The following is an 18,898-nucleotide window of genomic DNA, read 5'->3' on the forward strand; positions in this document are numbered from 1 at the left end:
TGCGCTCAGACACCATCCCTCTCCTTTTCAAAACCACTATTTTAATCCAGCCTCGACTCATCCGTACTCCGCAGCCACCTTCCCAACTCTAACCTCCCTCCCTTTTCTCTCCAAGGCTCTAGCATGTGTCATAGCTTCCTAGCTCCATGCCCACCTTTCCTTAAACTGTCTCTAAGAATGCCCTCATTCTGACTTCTGGCCTGCTCACAGCACTGAGCGTGCCCTGGCCAAAGTCACAAATTACACCCTCTGATTGTAATCACAGAGCATTATGACTCCCTTCAACCTCAGTGCAGCATTTGATGTAGTTGACCATGCCATCCATCTTCATTGCCTTGCCTACTGTGTCCAGTTCATTGGTTCTGCTGTTGCATGGTTCCGATCCTTACTGTAGCCAGTGGATCTCCATCAATAACTTCACTTTGCTTCCGCTTCCCCTTCCCATCTCCTCCCCCCACCACACCATCACCTCCGGAGGCCCCAACAATCTGTTCTCCTCTTCTGCATCTACATGCTGCCCCTCAGTGCTGTCATCCACAAATCTGTCTGATAGCAAGTCGTGGATAAATCAAAATTTCCTCCAACTAAGCAACAGGAACACCAAAGTCATCATTTTTGGCCATAAACCCCATTTATGAGACTGAACCTTGAGTCCTCTTCAACCCACAGCGGAGCTCCAAACCACAAATGCTATCTATCACTAAGACCGCTTACTTCCACTTGTTAACATTGCCTTCTCAAATCCTACCTTACACCAACTGCCATAAATATCTTTATTCATACTTTTGTCACCTCCAAACTTGATTTCTCCAAAGTCCTCCTTGCTAGCCTCCCACCCTCCATAAACTCCAACTTGTTCAAACCTCAGTTGCCCATACCCTGTTCTACACTAAGTCTCGTTTACCCTTCACTTCCATCCTCACTGACCTTATACTGGCTCTGTCCCCAAATGTACTGAACTTAAAATCCTCATCCTCAAATCCTTTGTATCCTTACTTCACCCTATCTCTGCAATCTCCCCTAGTTTAGCATCCCCTCCCACACCCTTCAATCCTGGGACTCTGGCCTTCTGTGGATCCCCTACCTCACTTTACCCAACCATAAATATAAAATAGTCACTAATAAATCCAGTAGGGAATTCAGGATAAACTTCTTTACCCACAGTGGTTAGAATGTGGAACTCGCTACCACAAAAAGTAGTTGAGGCGACGAGCATAGATGCATTTAAGGGGAAGCTAGATAAACACGACGGAGAAACGAATAGAAGGATATGCTGATAGGGTTAGATGATAGGGAGGAAGGAGACTCCTGTGCAGCATAAACACAAGCATGGACCAGTTGGGCTGAATGGCCTGTTTCTGTGCTGTACATTCTATGTAACCATTAGTGGCAGATCCTTCGATCATCTCAGCCTTAATCTCTGAACTGCCCTCACTAAACCCCTCCACCTCCACTTCTTACTACACTTTAAAAATCCTTCTCAAAACCCATCTTATCAGCTTTGGTCATCTTTCCAAATTCTCGCACCACAGCTTATTTATTCCTTTTGTTTATTTTCCCCCCCTCCCCCTATAGATGTCTTGGGATGTTTTTCATGTTGAATGCAGTCTATCAATGCAAGTTGTTACTGTTGTTACCGAATAGGATTAAAAATTAAACAAACACAAATTTATCATTGTTCACTCATTACCATATCTTTTTTCTCATTCATTATTCTGTTTCAGCAAACAGGGTGTTAGAGTCCCATTTTGAAGGCTCTGGTTCTAATCACAGCCTCAAACTGCCATTTAATCTGTCATCATTACAGTAAGGCTCCACATTAACAGTTGCCCGCTTGCTGCAGGCAACAACGTCCTATCTTCAGACAGGCTAAATGCAAGAAATATTTCTTTAATGAAACAAGTAAAAATAAATAAATTGCATTCATGAAAGGTACATGGACACAGCCTGTGCACTTTCCCCAGCCACGTTCAGACTAGGGATTGAGCATAATGGAGAACAAGAGGAGACAGGAAGAAATGGATTTTAAAAAACGGCTAGATGGAGATTTAAAAGTCTTACAGCAGGAGAGAAAGAGAAGGGTACACATACACACAATTGCATTTTAATAGTACAATGTTTTAGTTCAATGATTTACTTCATAACTAATTTACATCTTACTATTCTCAGTTTATGTAAAAGGTAGCAGTATTAATTTCTAACTTTTTAATTCATCTTTACTCGAGTTATGGCCTCTGACTCAACTTCACCTTAAACATATCTGGCATCCAGACCTCTATTTTGCTGTATGGGGAGGGATTGATTACACAAAGTCTTTTTTGTTGAGTTTTTTTTTAAAAAGCTGATTTACAGATTGGTGGAGTTGTCTTATGTTTTGCTTACACTTGCATCTAAAGCTGGGAATTACAAAACCAAATACCCAGTATTAATCACACTATTGGACAGGCTTTGTGACAGAAATTGCCTTAACTGAGGACTTGTTTTCTATAATTCTCTACAAAATGCTGTCTTTACCGTCATGTAAAACTCCATTCACTCGAAGGATCAATTGTCGTACAGCAGTGCACTCTTCTGCTGGGTCACTACTTTGTCGCTGAAGTGAAACAGTCTCCATGTTACTTCTGACCCCAGTCCACAAAAAAGTGCTCTGAATTAGAGAGTAAAACTTATTGAAATATGTGAACAAACACCAATAATCAGAACAAAAATATTACAGCACATGCTAAGCAAGTATCAAAACTCATGTGAATCACATAAAATAAGGATAAGTTGATGAATCATTTAACTTTTTTGAGATTATACCACATCATCTCTAGTACTGTGCTCTTTCTTGCTTTACTAATATAGAAGGATTAATTTAGTAATGCTGTGCTCCTCGTATGGAACTTTGCTAGCACTGCAGCAGAGATAGGGCTACAACACTGGAGCATCTTGAGATATTTTTCTACTTTAAAGGCACTATAGAAGAATAAGAGGTGATCTCATTGAAACATAAAATTCTTAGAGGGCTTGACAGGGTAGATGCTGAGAAGCTGTTTCCCCTGGCTAGAGAGTCTAGAACTAGAGGTCAGTCTCAAGATAAGGGGTCGGCCATTTAGGATCAAGATGAGGAAAAATTTCATCACTCAGAAGGTTGTGAATCTTTGGAATTCTCTGCCCCAGAGAGCTGTGGATGCTCAATCGTTCAGTATACCCGATCATGTTAGCTGATATTGTTAACTGTCCCCCTCCCCTTCAAATCTGCCATCATCACACCCCTCCTCAAAAAAACACCCAGGACCCCTCTATCCTTGCAAACTACCGCCCCATCTCCAACCTCCCTTTCCTCGCCAAAGTCCTTGAACGTGTTGTCCCCTCCCAAATCCTTGCCCATCTTTCCCGCTACTCCATGTTTGAATCCCTCCAATCAGGTTTCCGCCCCTGCCACAGTACTGAAATGGCCCTGATCAAAGTCACAAATGACATCCTGTAACTGTGACAATGGTAAATTATCCCTCCTCATCCTTCTCGGCCTGTTTGCAGCCTTTAACACGGTTGACCACACCATCCTCCTCCAATGCCTCTCCTCCGTCGTCCATCTGGGTGGGTCTGTGCTCGCCTGATTCCATTCTTGTCTATCCAGTCATAGCCAGAGAATCACCTGCAATGGCTTCTCTTCCTGCTCCCACACCGCTACCTCTGGAGTTCCCCAAGGTTCTATCCTTGGCCCCCTCCTATTTCTTATTTACATGCTGCCCCTCGGCGACATCATCCAAAAATCACATAGTCAGATTCCACATGTACACTGATGACACCCAGCTCTACCTCACACCACCTTCCTCAACCCCTCCACTGTTTCTCATTTGTCACATTGCTTGTCTGACATCCAGCACTGGATGAGCAAAAATTTCCTTCAACTAAATATTGGGAAGACCGAAGCCATTGTCTTTGGTCCCTGCTGCGAACTCCGTTCCCTAGCAACCAACTCCATCCCTCTCCCTGGTCACTGTCTGAGGCTGAACCAGACCATTCACAACTTTGGCGTCCTATTTGACCCTGAGATGAGCTTGCAACCATATATCCGCTCCATCACTAGGACTGCCTACTTCCACCTCCGTAACAACGCCAGTCTTCGCCCCTGCCTCAGCTCATCTGCTGCTGAAACCATCATCCATGCCTTTGTTACCTCTAGACTGGACTATTCCAATGCACTCCTGGCTAGCCTCCCATCTTCCACCCTCCATAAACTTGAGCTCATCCAAAATTCTGCTGCCTGTATCCTAACTCGCACAAAGTCCCGTTCTCCCATCACCCCTATGCTCGCTGACCTACATTGGCTCCCAGTCTGGGAACGCCTTGATTTTAAAATTCTTATCCTTGTTTTCAAATCTCTCCATGGCCTCGCCCCCTCCCTATCTCTGTAACCTCCTCCAGCCCTCCAAAATCACTGCGCTCCTCCAATTCTTGCCTCTTGCGCATCCCTGATTTTAAGTGCTCCACCATTGGTGGCTGTGCCTTCAGTTGCCTGGGCCTTAAGCTCTGGAATTCCCTCTCTAAGCCTCTCTCTCCTCCTTTAGGACGCTCCTTAAAACCTATCTCTTTGACCAAACTTTTGGTCACCTGTCCTAATACCTCCTTATGTGGAACAGTGTGAAATTTTGTTGATAACGTTCCTGTGAAGCGCATAAAAATACTGTTGCCAAATACATTTATCAGAATGCCATTACATTTCTAAAAAATGTTAATTAATTGCTCTTGGGGTCTGTAATACTTTAGTGTACAAGAGGTAGTCAACCTTTCAAATCTCACAAGTCAGCAAAATAAAACTGTATTCTGCAAACTGCAAAGTGCAACAAGTTTCAAAAATAGTGAACGGGCTGGATTTTCCTCATTACAGCATCTGGGAAATGCTCAGTTCCCAGGAACAGTGAAGAGGAAAAAAGGGTATCCCCGATGCAACGTCACTGGGCTTGTGCCTAGAAAAGGTGCAAACCCAGCACTAGACTGGGAATTTGATGGGAGTGGGCATCCCACCGCACTTTCCTCATCGTCCCCCCACCTCGAGTGCCCAAAGAAAGCATGGTCGGGGCTTTCACTGTGCGTTCCTGAGAGCAGCCCAAAGATGTTTATTTTTTTTAAAACCACCACCCCGCTTCTTTTTTGGCAGACCCTCAGGGTCGAGGATGACCTGCTTCCACTCCAGGAGGTTGGGTTCTACGGTGGCTGAATAGTCCAATCCTGGAGCCACAGGTGGGGCAGGTAGTGTTTAATAAGGTGGGTGGGTGAGACGCTCTGGATTCTGCGCGCTCTTTCTGCTGCTTACGCTTGGCCTCCACGTGCTTCACTCGGTGACACTCGAGGCGATTGGCGCCTTCATGGATGCTTCTCCTCCAGTTTGGGCATTCCAGGGCAAGCGATTCCCATGCGTCAGTGGGGGTGTTGCATTTTTTTTTTAGGGAGGCTTTGAGAGGTATCGAGGCACTGGTCACGCTCAACCAGCTGCGATGGGCGGGCCACATTGTCCGCATGCCTGACACAAGATTCCCTAAACAAGTGCTCTACTCCGAGCTCCACAATGGCAGGTGATCACCAGGAGGGCAGCTCCCTTAACTTTCTGTGTGTTGGCCCGATGCGTCACAGGCTCAGTTCCCGTTTTCTGCCCTGCTTTCCACGGTACGATACAAAGGTATATATGAACAATGTGAACCTCAGTTTATCCCTGGAGTTCAGATTGCTAGCCAAAACTAAAGCCAATGGGAGAATTTCCCAGTACTTCTCCAGTCCAAAGTACCCTGAAATCACAGCTGCTAATCATTCATGATCAGACACAATAGGTAGGAATTATTGCACAGACTGCTAGCGATCAGGTGCTCACATGTTGTCTTGGTTATGAGTAGCTATTAATACCTTGACCATGTACAATTCAAATCACACCTAGAAGAGTGCCTCTGTATTTTGACTAATTTCCAGATCAATCAATCTAGCTTGGTTTATGTGGTCAACTTGACTTTAGACCTTCACTTTGGAATTTGGATAAAGAGGACAGCTCTATGAAAGAAAGGTGGCCTAGACCAGGGTGACCTGTGGCCAGCAAAGGCTAAAATGACAGTAGTCATACCTGCAAGCCCGGGTACACCTACCTGGAAACAACTGTGGGGAAATGTCTTTATAGGTCCAGTTCATCAGAGAACCAGGTGCAAAGTGCTGCCATTTACTACAATAAGATTTGCAGAGAAAAGCTGCAGCAATGGCATGAAAGCAAATTTATTACTGTTCTTTTTAAATTGATTTCTGTGTGAAGCTCAGTGCATAGCAACTCTGAACGTGCACTTTATATGGCTGGGGAAATGAAACAGCTTTAAATGGGTGGAAATGACAGAAGGAAATGTGAATGACATCATTGCAGCCTTACACACCCATTTACATGCATCTAGCCACAAACTGTCAGCTGCTTCTGGAACGAGTGAAAGTCTGATCAGAAAATCAGACAGGGGAAAAATGGGTGCTGAACTAATGTTACCGATCTCCATCCAATTTTCCGATTGGATTCATCGGATTTGAATGCACAAATCATGCAAACCCAATGAAATTATTTACCCTCGTAAGTTGGGGAGGGAAATCTGAAAGGAAAAAAATCCACTAAGCTTTTTCCACTCTATAGATTGCCATCACTACACTAAAAGTTCCACCAATAGAGAATTAAAACATCCAAACAACAGTTATATTTGTTACATTTTGCTGTCTTAACTACCAGCCCACTTGACCTATGCAAATAGCTTTTCCACAGCTCTGGCACTAAAAAATAATGCACAAAGGACAAAATAAAATTCTGGGTTTTATGAATAGGCACATTAAATATAAAAAAAGGACAATGATAAATTTGTACCTGACTTTGGTTAGGCCACAGCTGGAATACCAGGGGGTAGTTTTCTGATGTGAACTGCCAGCAGGCAAGTTTCCAACCACCAGCATCTACTTGCACTAAGATGATTCCAGGGATGAGAATCATAGAAAACTTTGATATAATGAGACTTGAAAAAATAGGGATGTATTCGCTGGCAAAGGGACATCTCATACAACTACTGTATTCAAAATTATGAAAGGGGTAGAGAGTAAATGGTAAAAGATTTTTCCACTGGTCGGTGAATGCTTAACAAGAGGACATAAAATTCAGGATCAGTACTAGGAACATAAAGGGAAAGTTTAGAAGGATTTTTTTCATGCAAAAGGTATTAAGATATTAAATGCTTTACTACAAGTGCCTATTGAAGGCAAGTCATTTAGGAAGGAATTATATAAACACGAAGAAAATGTTTCAAGGATTATAGAGAGAGGACAGAAACAGGATTAGACTAAATAGCTCCAGTGGGGGAAGGCAATATCAGCACGGACATAGGCAAAATGAGCTGAATGGCTCCCTTCTATACCAAAATCTCCATGAATTTCTATAAAAAGCAGAAAACATGATGGAAACTTAAAATCTCAATTATTTTAAAAGTACTAAACAAAAAAAGATCAGCCCAAGCTTGGCAGTGAAACAAAAGGTTAATTTTACAAATTAATTAAGATAATGGATAGAAAATGCTACAGAAATCGCTGACAAATTCCCAATATGTATTCTTGGCAGGTAAAGCTCCAAGAGGGAGAGGAGGGAAGAAGGGACGAGGAGAGGAGAGAAGGGAAGTGAGGAGGGGAAAGGAAAGGAGGGTGAGGAGGGACAGAAGGAAGATGGGGAGAAGAGAGCTGGAAGGGGAGGGGGAAGAGGGACAAGGGAACAGAAGGGGTCAGGAAAAGGAGCAGGGAGAGGCCTTCAACTATAGGCAGACTCAATCTGTTTTTTAGTATTGACTCTTAGTATACCATCAGATACTGTTTGAGCAGCTAACATCATGTGACATTTCATTTTGAAAATCCCCATCACAGCACCACCTACGGCATTACTGATGATGCATCCAAATGTTGAAACATTTGGAATAAGTTCACCCATAGACAGAGCCATATATAGGTGATGTCAATGTATTTTGAAATGGAATATTGCAAAGCACTCATCCTTTTTGAGGATTAATAAATAAGACTAGACAATCTCCCATTGTTCATGAGAGTTCAAGACCAAATGCAGTCTTCAGATGAAGTGAGGTTAGATGGAGGATAGTTGCACCAAAGCACGCAGACATTATATAGTCCTCATTTTAAAGTCATATTTTCTATCCTTATTTTTATATTTCCATTATAAATGCCTATGCCCACATTTATAATGGTAACTGCCTTTGTAAATTTGCATTTATTAAGCACTTTAACATATAAAAATGTCCCAAAGAGCGACGCAAAGGCACAATCAAAAAATGGATACCAAGGCAAAGGTGATATTAGGAGGGATGACCAAAAGCTTGGTCGAAAAGGTGGATTTTAAGGAGGGTCTTAAAAGGGAGCAAAGAGGTGAATGGGGTTTAGGGAGGAAATTCCAGAGTGTGGGGCTTAGGCTACCAATAGTGGGGTGAAGGGAGAGTGGGATGTACAAGAGGCCAGACTCAGAGAAATGGAGAGTTTGACAGGGTTATAGGGCGGGAGGAGGTTACAATTTATTCCCCCTTGATGAGGCCACTTCTCTGAGCTGCTTGTTTCACCAGTCCCTATTACTTCACAATTTCATGCCCAACCTCTTCCACAACTCCATATTTGAGACCCTGCGATCTGCTTTGCGTTTGCCTATAGCACAGAAACTGCTCTGTTCTATGTCACTAATGTCATCTAGTGTGACTGTGAACATAGCTCAGTGTACCTCCTTATCCTTCTTGATCTTTCTGTTACTTTTGGCACAGTGGATCATTCCTTCCTACTCCAACATCTCTCTTTGGCAGCCCACCTTGTAGCACTGCGCTCTGCTAATCCAATTCATATCTGTTTCACTTACAACACTACATATTTTCTAATAGTTTTTTTTCCCTTACCTTCACCATCACCACTGGTGGACCTCAGGACTCCATCCTTGAACCCCCCCACCTCTTCATAGTCATTGTGCTACCCCTTGGTGATGTCATTTTGAAGCAGAAGATTGGGTCCCATATGTCCCTTGATGCTACCTAGCTTTACTTTTCTATCACCTCTTTTGATTCAAATGTTATTGCTCAACTCCGACATAAGGGCCTTATTTTAATCCTACACACCCAGCAGAAACCGAGTGGGTGAGCAGTTAAAAGAACCCAGGTTACTTACCTCTCCTGGAGCTGCCGGGAACAGACCGATCAAAATTTTAACCTGCTCAATTGTGAGGTCCCTGCAGTGTTAACTCAACAACAACAACTTGCATTTATATAGCGCCTTTAACGTAGTGAAACATCCTAAAGCACTTCAAAGGAGTTATTTTCAAACAAAATTTGTCAACGAGCCACATAAGGAGACTTTAGAACAGGTGACCAAAAGCTTGGTCAAAGAGGTAGGTTTAAAGGAGCGTCTTAAAGGAGGAGAGAGAGGTAGAGATGTTTAGGGAGGGAATTCCAGAGCTTAGGGCCGAGGCAGCTGAAGGCACCGCCACCAATGGTGGAGCAATTAAAATTAGGGATGCGCAAGAGGAAAAAATTGGAGGAGCGCAGAGATATCGGAGGTTGTAGGGCTCTAGGAGGATTACAGAGATAGGGAGGGGCGAGGCCATGGAGGGATTTGAAAACAAGGATAAGAATTTTAAAATTGAGGTGTTCCCAGAATGGGAACCAATGTAGGTCAGCGAGCACAGAGGTGATGAGTGAACGGGACATGGTGCGAGTTATGATACGGGCAACAGAGTTTTGGATAATCTCAAGTTTATGGAGGCTGGAAGATGGGAGGCCGGCCAGGAGAGCATTGGAATAGTCGAGTCTAGAGGTAACAAAGGCACGGATGAGGGTTTCAGCAGCAGATGAGCGGAGGCAGGGGCCGAGACGGACGATGTTACGGAGGTGGAAATAGGCGGTCTTGGTGATGGAATGGATATGTGGATAACTCCAGCCTGAGCAGGGAAGCCGCAGCGAGTTTCCCATCAGGCTAACCCTGCGGGGAAGCCGCAGCGAGTTTCCCATCAGGCTAACCCTGCGGGGAAGCCGCAGCGAGTTTCCCATCAGGCTAACCCTGCGGGGAAGCCGCAGCGAGTTTCCCATCAGGCTAACCCTGCGGGGAAGCCGCAGCGAGTTTCCCATCAGGCTAACCCTGCGGGGAAGCCGCAGCGAGTTTCCCATCAGGCTAACCCTGCGGGGAAGCCGCAGCGAGTTTCCCATCAGGCTAACCCTGCGGGGAAGCCGCAGCGAATTTGCCGCCTGCTGAGAAAAAGCAGCAATATGAACAGGTTTATTTATAAAATTTCTTAAAGCAGCAAGCAGTAACAGCCAGTTGTCGAGCTCAGTTCAAATAATGCAAGAGCTTCGAATTAGTTCACAAAAGGGTTAAACAGACAAATCAGTCAGTTGGGTTCCTTTGAGTGGCTTTCTTTGCATATCTATCAAGCAACAGATACAAAAATATAGTGAAACCTGTATAAAGGGACACTCCCAAAAAACAGACACTTATTGACGCATCCAGAAAACGTACATTGTAAAATATATAAGAGGCACTCTGAAACTAAGGACACTCGCAAATTATGAACTATCGACATCCTTCAATGCACCAAGCCCTATTACACATTAAAACATTTGTAAACAATTTTACAACACCAAGTTATAGTCCAGCAATTTTATTTTAAATTCACAAGCTTTCGGAGATTTTCTCCTTCCTCAGGCAAACATTTGCCTGAGGAAGGAGAAAATCTCCGAAAGCTTGTGAATTTAAAATAAAATTGCTGGACTATAACTTGGTGTTGTAAAATTGTTTACAATTGTCAACCCCAGTCCATCACCGGCATCTCCACATTAAAACATGGGACACAGTCTGACATCACACTTTAAAATGTTCAAAGTACGTACTGTATCTGAATCTGAAGATCGTGATGACCAATGGATTATTACTGGATTCCTTTTTGTCCATGCCAGTATCAGGGTTTGAATCACCCCTGCAGCCAGTTACCCTGCTTCCAAAAGCAATCTTGTTGACAAGGCACGCCAGAAGATGCGTACGCACACAAACTCACGTGGACCCAGAAGATGCGCAAACACCCGACCCCATGTGGACCCAGAAGATGAGCACGCACCCGACCCCACGGGGACCCAGAAGATGCGCAAACACCCGACCCCACGTGGACCCAGAAGATGAGCACGCACCCGACCCCACGGGGACCCAGAAGATGAGCACGCAACCGACCCCACGGGGACCCAGAAGATGAGCACGCACCCGACCCCACGGGGACCCAGAAGATGAGCACGCACCCGACCCCACGGGGACCCAGAAGATGAGCACGCACCCGACCCCACGGGGACCCAGAAGATGAGCACGCAACCGACCCCACGGGGACCCAGAAGATGAGCACGCAACCGACCCCACGGGGACCCAGAAGATGAGCACGCACCCGACCCCACGTGGACCCAGAAGATGAGCACGCACCCGACCCCACGGGGACCCAGAAGATGAGCACGCACCCGACCCCACGGGGACCCAGAAGATGAGCACGCAACCGACCCCACGGGGACCCAGAAGATGAGCACGCAACCGACCCCACGGGGACCCAGAAGATGAGCACGCACCCGACCCCACGGGGACCCAGAAGATGAGCACGCACCCGACCCCACGGGGACACAGAAGATGAGCACGCACCCGACCCCACGTGGACCCAGAAGATGAGCACGCACCCGACCCCACGGGGACCCAGAAGATGAGCACGCAACCGACCCCACGGGGACCCAGAAGATGAGCACGCACCCGACCCCACGTGGACCCAGAAGATGAGCACGCACCCGACCCCACGGGGACCCAGAAGATGAGCACGCAACCGACCCCACGGGGACCCAGAAGATGAGCACGCAACCGACCCCACGGGGACCCAGAAGATGAGCACGCAACCGACCCCACGGGGACCCAGAAGATGAGCACGCAACCGACCCCACGGGGACCCAGAAGATGAGCACGCACCCGACCCCACGGGGACCCAGAAGATGAGCACGCACCCGACCCCACGGGGACCCAGAAGATGAGCACGCACCCGACCCCACGGGGACCCAGAAGATGTGCACGTACCCGACCCCACGGGGACCCAGAAGATGAGCACGCACCCGACCCCACGGGGACCCAGAAGATGTGCACGTACCCGACCCCACGTGGTACGGTTGACCGTCGTCTGAGTGTCATTAGGAACAGATTCCACTGGACAGATACTGTACTTGCAACATCAGTTTTGTTGTTATATCTGCTTCCAATCATAAATTCTTAACATTGTTGCAGCTGATTAGGTGCTGATCATAATCTCAACTGGTTCTTCGAGATTGTTGGGACAATTTTTACAGTACATACATTTACCATTTTGAAAATAAGGACACCTGATGCAAGTCCAATACATGCCCCTAATTTACAGGTTTCACTGTACTCCTGAGGAAAATAGCTGTCCGATCCCTACTAATAACAATTTTATCTTTTCAGAATTACGTAGGCATCTTACCTACAAAGCCACTTTTCGCTTGATGCAATGAGGTCAAAGCTGAAACTAGTGTATCAAAAGCAATCTTTAAACTCATTAAACCCTTTGAAACACAGGAAAATGTGTTACAAATTAGCACTACCAGTGCATGACAGGAACATATATCAGACACTAGGACACAGACTTCAAACTCCCATTGCATGCGTTAATTCATAAAATCTACCCCACAGTCTCTCCTTTGAGAAGTCACATTCTGAGATCAAGGTGTTTTACTTGAATAATGAATACAGGCATGCCTGTTGCGTATGGTCAGTATTCTCAATGCTAGGGCAATTCTGATTATAATATGACATTGCTTAATAGCTTGGTGATGCATGGTAATTGTTTCTAGCACTTGAGTGATTACTGTCAGAGGCATGTGCCTGGAAAGACAATTAACTGCATTGGCTTGACTGGCTTCTTTCTAATATACTTCATGCAGGGCCAAATGAATGTTAGCTAATTTCCCAGCATTTAGCTGTAGAAGGAATTTTGAAGGTGCTATATTTCTTAATAGAACCTGTTTTGTTTATGTTTACATATCAAGATGAGAAAAGGCCATTACGGCCATATGTGCTCGCCCCCATCCTTCAGCTAATTTCATCCCCGTGTACTAATTATCCCTTCTCCCCCATCTGCTGGGAGAGACAAGAGAGACCTATAGCCTATTCAGGAGTCCTGTGTCAAAAATTCCTTTCAGACTCCAATAGGTGATCAGGCAAGCCCCAGAAGGCCTTAGACCCACTAATTATCTAGAAATAATTTACTTTTGCCTTCCATCAACTTGTTTTCCAGAAGTTCATCTAATGCCTTCCTGAAGCTCTATTAGAAATCAGTCTTTACTACTTCCTCTGGTATCCTGTTCCACAAATCAATCATCTGTTGAGTAAAGTAAAACACATCCATCACCCCCACTTCCTCAGTTTACGCTGGTGGCCTATAGACCTACCTGACCCCATCATATCAAACACTCATCACTACCTGGACCAGAGCCCCTCTACGTCTCCATATCTGTTTCAAAGCCAAGAACCACAGCACACATGATCCATAAACTACGGATAAAAATAGATAAATTGCCTGCTGTTATTGTAGACCATAATATGTCTCTTTTCTGCTGTTTATTGGTGTGAAAAGTTTCATTTTGGAGAAGCATGGTCATCTGTGTTAAATTGTGTCCACCGTCTGTGTTTAATTATATCCACCAGGATCCTTTGCTGCCACAAGTGTAATGAAGGCACATCACTTCCCTAGGTCAAGTGGCTCAATTCCCAAAGGTAAATTTGAATAATTTCAATTAACATCTGATTAAATAACTTAACTTGCCACCAATGTTGAGTAAAAGCTCAGTGAAGCTGATAGTGGCACGAGATTGACTCCAAAGTGCTTTTATGCTGATAGTTGGAAAATAGCCCCATAGCTCCCTCATTTGTATTGTATTTTCTGACATAGTCCAAGACATCTGGACAGATCAGGACATAGGATAAATATCCTTTCGAATGATTTCTCAATGGGTACATTCTGCAGTAGTCTCTTGAAACATGCAGTGAAATAAATTCCATATATCACAGCTGTACTAATCACGTGGTACATTACCACTTGCATCTCGGTCATACAGAAGCTGGCTGACTTGCTATCAATGTACAACAACAACTTGCATTTATATAGCACCTTTAACGTAGTAAAATGGCCCAAGGTGCTTTATGGGAGCGATATCAGACAAAAATTGACACCGAGCCAAAGAAGGCGACATTAGGACAAGTAACCAAAAGCTTGGTCAAACAGGTAGGTTTTAAGGAGCATCTTAAAAGATGACGGAGAAGTAGAGAGGTTCAGGGAAGGAATTCCAGAGCTAAATGGCTGAAGGTGCAATGGTGGGGTGAAGGAAGTGGAGGATGCCCAGAAGACCTAAATTGGAGGAATGCTGCGATCTCAGAGGGATGTAGGGCTGGAAGAGGTTACAGAGATTGGGAGGGGTGAGGCCATTGAACATGAGGATGAGGATTTTAATATCGAGGCAATTTTAATACCAGGAGTCAATGTAGGTCAGCAAGCAGAGGGGTGATGGGTGAATAGGACTTGGTACAGAAGATTTTTGGATGAGCTTAAGTTTATGGAGGGTGGAAGATTGGAGGCTGGCCAGGATGGCATTGGAATAGTCGAGTCTGTAACAAAAAGTTTGGATGAGGGTTTCAACAGCAGATAGGCTGAGGCAGGGTCAGAGACGGGTGGTCTTACAGAGGTGGGAGTAGACTGTCTTGGTGATGGAGAGGATATGTGGTCGGAAGCTCATTGCAGGGTCAAATAGGACGCCAAGGTTCTGAACATACAGTGGCCAGGGAGGAGGATGGAATCGGTGGCTGGGGAAGAGTTTGTGGCGGAGGCTAAAGACAATGGCTTTGGTCTTCCCAATGTTAAATTGTAGGAAATTTTAGCTCATCCAAACGAGCAGTCTGACAATAGAGGCAGTGCAGGGGTTGAGAGGGATGGTGGTGAGGTAGAGCTCGGTGTCATCAGCGGCACCTCTACTGCCAAAACAAAAAGCCATAAATGATAATGTTAAACTTGTATGTATTGTACAGGCTCAGAACTCCAGCACATCTCAGACTTGAGGTGACATTCATAAACTGAGTTCCATTCTTACAGTTTTTGATTAGGACAGATGATTTGGTACATTCAACACAACACCTTGCACATTTCTACACTTCATAGAATCATAGAAAGTTACGGCACAGGAGGAGGCCATTCGGCCCATCGTGTCCATGCCAGCTGAAAAAGAGCTATCCAGCTTAATCCCACTTTCCAGCACTCGGTCTGTAGCCCTGTAGGTTACGGCACTTCAAATGCACATCCAAGTACTTTTTAAAATGAGTTGAGGGTTTCTGCCTCTACCACCTTTTCAGGCAGTGAGTAACAGATCCCCACCACCCTCTGGGTGAGAAAATTTCTCCTCAGCTCCCCTCTAATCCTTCTACCAATTACTTTAAATCTGTGCCGCCTGGACACTGACCCCTCTGCTAAGGGAAACAGGGTGGATAGGGAGGACCTATCTAGTCCAGTCATAATTTTATATACCTCAATTAAATCTCCTCTCAACCTCCTTTGTTCCAAATAAAACAACCCCAGCCTATCCAATCTTTTCTCATAGCTAAAATTCTCCTGCCCTGGCAACATCCTTGTAAATCTTCTCTGAACCCTCTCCAGTGCAATCACATCTTTCCTGTAATGGGGTGACCAGAACTGTACGATGTGCTCAAGCTGTGGTCTAACTAATGTTTTACACAGTTCTAGCATAACCTCCCTGCTCTTATATTCTATGGCTCGGCTAATAAAGGAAAGTATTCCGTTTGCCTTTTTAACCACCTTATCTACCTGTCCTGCTACCTTCAGGGATCTGTGGACATGCACTCCAAGGTCCCTTTGTTCCTCTACACCTCAGTATCCACCCATTTATTGTGTATTCCCTTGCCTTGTTTGCCCTCCCCAAATGCATTACCTCACACTTTTCCGGATTGAATTCCATTTACCACTTTTCTGCCCACCTGACCTGTCCATTGATATCTTCCTGCAGTCTATAACTTTCCTTCTCAATATTAACCACATGGCAAATTTTTGTATCATCTGCAAACTTCTTGATCAAGCCCTCCACATTCAAGTCCAAATCACTGATACATACCACAAAAAGCAAGGGACCTAGTACTTGAGCTTTGCGGGACCCCACTGGAAACAGCCTTCCAGTCACAAAAACACCTGTCAACCATTATCCTTTGCTTCCTTCATTGAGCCAATTTTGGATCCAACTAGCCACTTTCCCTTGGATCTCATGGGCTTTTACTTTTTTGACCAGTCTGCCATGTAGGACCTTGTCAAAAGCCTTGCTAAAATCCATGTACACTACATCAAACATGTTACCCTCATTGACCCTCCTTGTTATCTGCTCAAAAAATTCAATCAAGTTAGTCAGACACAACCTTCCCTTAACAAATATATGCTGACTGTCCTTGATTAACATGCCTTTCTAAATGACGATTTATGCTGTCCCTCAGAATTGATTCCAATAATTTGCCCTTCACTGAGGTTAGACTGACTGGCCTATAATTACTTGGTTTATCTCTGTCTCCTTTTTTAAACAACGGTACAACGTTAGCAGTCCTCCAATCCTCCGGCACCACACCTGTAGCCAGGGAGGATTGCAAAACGAAGGTCAGAGCCTCCACTTCTTTTAGCAGACTGGGATACATTTCATCCGGGCCTGGCAATTTATCTACTTTCAAAGATGCTAATCCCTTTAATACTTCCTCTCTCTCTATGTTTATTCCATCCAATATTTTGCACTCCTCCTCATCTACAATCTCTGCATCGTCCCCCTCTTTTGTGAAGACGGACGCAAAGTATTCATTAAGAACCATTCCCACATCTTCCGCCTCCACACATTGGTTACCTTTTTGGTTTCTAATAGCCCTTCTCTTTCCTTAGTTATTCACTTGCTCTTTATGTATTTATAAAACATTTTTGGGTTTTCCTTAATTTTACTTGACAGTACTTTTTCATGCCTTCTCTTTGCTTTCCTAATTTCCTTTTTAATTTCACCCTTGTACTTTCTATGCTCTTCTAGGCTTTCTGCAGTATTGAGCTCTTCATGTCCGACATAAACTTCCCTTTTTTGCCTTACCAAGTATAACGCAATTACCCAAGTTATGCAATTTTGTCCACAGAAATTCTGCTTTCTGAACAGATCTGGGCGGTACCAAATCACTTGCCCCAATAAATTATTTGCCCTACTTATAACTTCAATCCTTTTACATGTTAACGTATATGCTCACTTAAGACAATCACGCATGAGGTGACTCTCCCACCCACAAATTCCATCCAAAACATGACAAAACAAATCCAAGATGCTCACGAGACAAAGACCAATGCTGTAAAAATCTCCCCTTCACCTCCGCTGATTTCCTCAACTATATTTCCTCTGTGCTTTTCAATTTCATATTCCTACCAGCTGTCCCTCTAGCCCCATATTTAAATGACAATCCTCCCTCCCAATTTCAGTGGCGGCTCCTGCTGCTGATTTTAACTCTTCTCTCTCTCTCCATCTATGTTGCTGGACTGACTGATTTAAAATCAGCAGTGGGAGCTTGAGCTGAACTTGGGGGTCTGGATGGAAAGTTGACATTTAAATATCGTAGCCTGGAGGAGTGGAGCAATGCAACGCAACAATAATTTGGTGATTCTGCTCTATATTTGTTGACTTACTAGCATACTATTTTGTTGCTATATATTAATATATATATATATATATATATATACACACACATATACATACACACACACACAATATAAAAATCTATATACTTCTAATATAAATTTTCTGTACGATAGCACTGATTTCCCTTGACTCGCATCGCCTTTTGGAAGTCAAGAGTCCCTCTGAAAACCGCGGTTGTAACTCACCGCAGACCATGTGTGGTCGGTCAGCAGAGGCTTTGCTATGAAAATACCCCCCATCCTCTCCCTCCCTTTCCAGGCCAAAGCTGGAGGATTTCCAACCGGAGCCACTGATCGGGTGAGACTAATCCCTGACACGGACAGGTTTCCTTAAAATTAAGTAAAATCTCCAAAGAATCGATTTGACGTCCTCCTCTCTCGGGGACATCGCCGCATTTCACTTGGTCGATTGGAAGGATCGAAGATTGCCGACTTTTATACTCGGATTAAAAGGGAGAAAACGTCCAGCAAAAAACAAGCAAACTTCCCTCTCAAAAGTCCCTCTACATCCATTTATTTTTGAACAACACGCAGTGAAATCCTCAACGCATTTTACATAACACGTAAAGTCTTACTAACAAAACTGGAGGGCGAAAAAAAACAAATGTTATATAAACTTTATTTAAAACAGTTGCAGAACTCAAGTATGTATCTAGGCCCAAAGAAAATAATTAAATACAATCGCCATAAAACAGCTTTGCACAGATGGCTCAGTCCGAGAAAATTAACAGCTAAAAAACAAATGCAGTTTAAGGCGAATATGTAGCTACTTACACAGCAGCCCGCCAGTATCAGTATCACTCACGCCTTAAAAATGACTCCCACGCCACACACAATGTCTGCCTCGTGACTAACTGCTGAGACGAGAAAGGAGCAAAGTTAACAGTCGTGTTTGCATAACATTACAAAGTCAACCGGAGGAAGAAGAGCCCAGATCTGAGAAGTCATGGAAGGATGTAACCTCTCACAGTTAATTAATTATGGCAAATTGAGGTTGGGTTTTATTTAAAATATTTATTAAACAAAAAAAATTGGCAAACTGGCCAGTCAAATTAATGTCAATTCACAAATTCATAACGTCCAAAATAA

General features: G+C 44.3%; 1 protein-coding gene across 1 annotated transcript in view; it reads right to left on the bottom strand.

Moving 5' to 3' along the window:
- Window positions 1-18,665, bottom strand: part of LOC137320865 (xanthine dehydrogenase-like) — a 150,050-nt gene extending 131,385 nt beyond the window's left edge. Inside the window, exons 1-2 of the mRNA XM_067982783.1 lie at window positions 18,584-18,665; window positions 2,515-2,647 (exon numbers count right to left, since the gene is read on the bottom strand). Of these exons, the coding sequence (XP_067838884.1) occupies window positions 2,515-2,614 (100 nt within the window). The 5' untranslated portion in view covers window positions 2,615-2,647; window positions 18,584-18,665. The remainder of the gene's footprint in view (window positions 1-2,514; window positions 2,648-18,583) is intronic.
- Between the last annotated feature and the right edge of the window lie 233 nt (window positions 18,666-18,898).

The sequence above is a fragment of the Heptranchias perlo genome, chromosome 4 (genome assembly GCF_035084215.1).
Source record: "Heptranchias perlo isolate sHepPer1 chromosome 4, sHepPer1.hap1, whole genome shotgun sequence".
NCBI lineage: Eukaryota > Metazoa > Chordata > Chondrichthyes > Hexanchiformes > Hexanchidae > Heptranchias > Heptranchias perlo.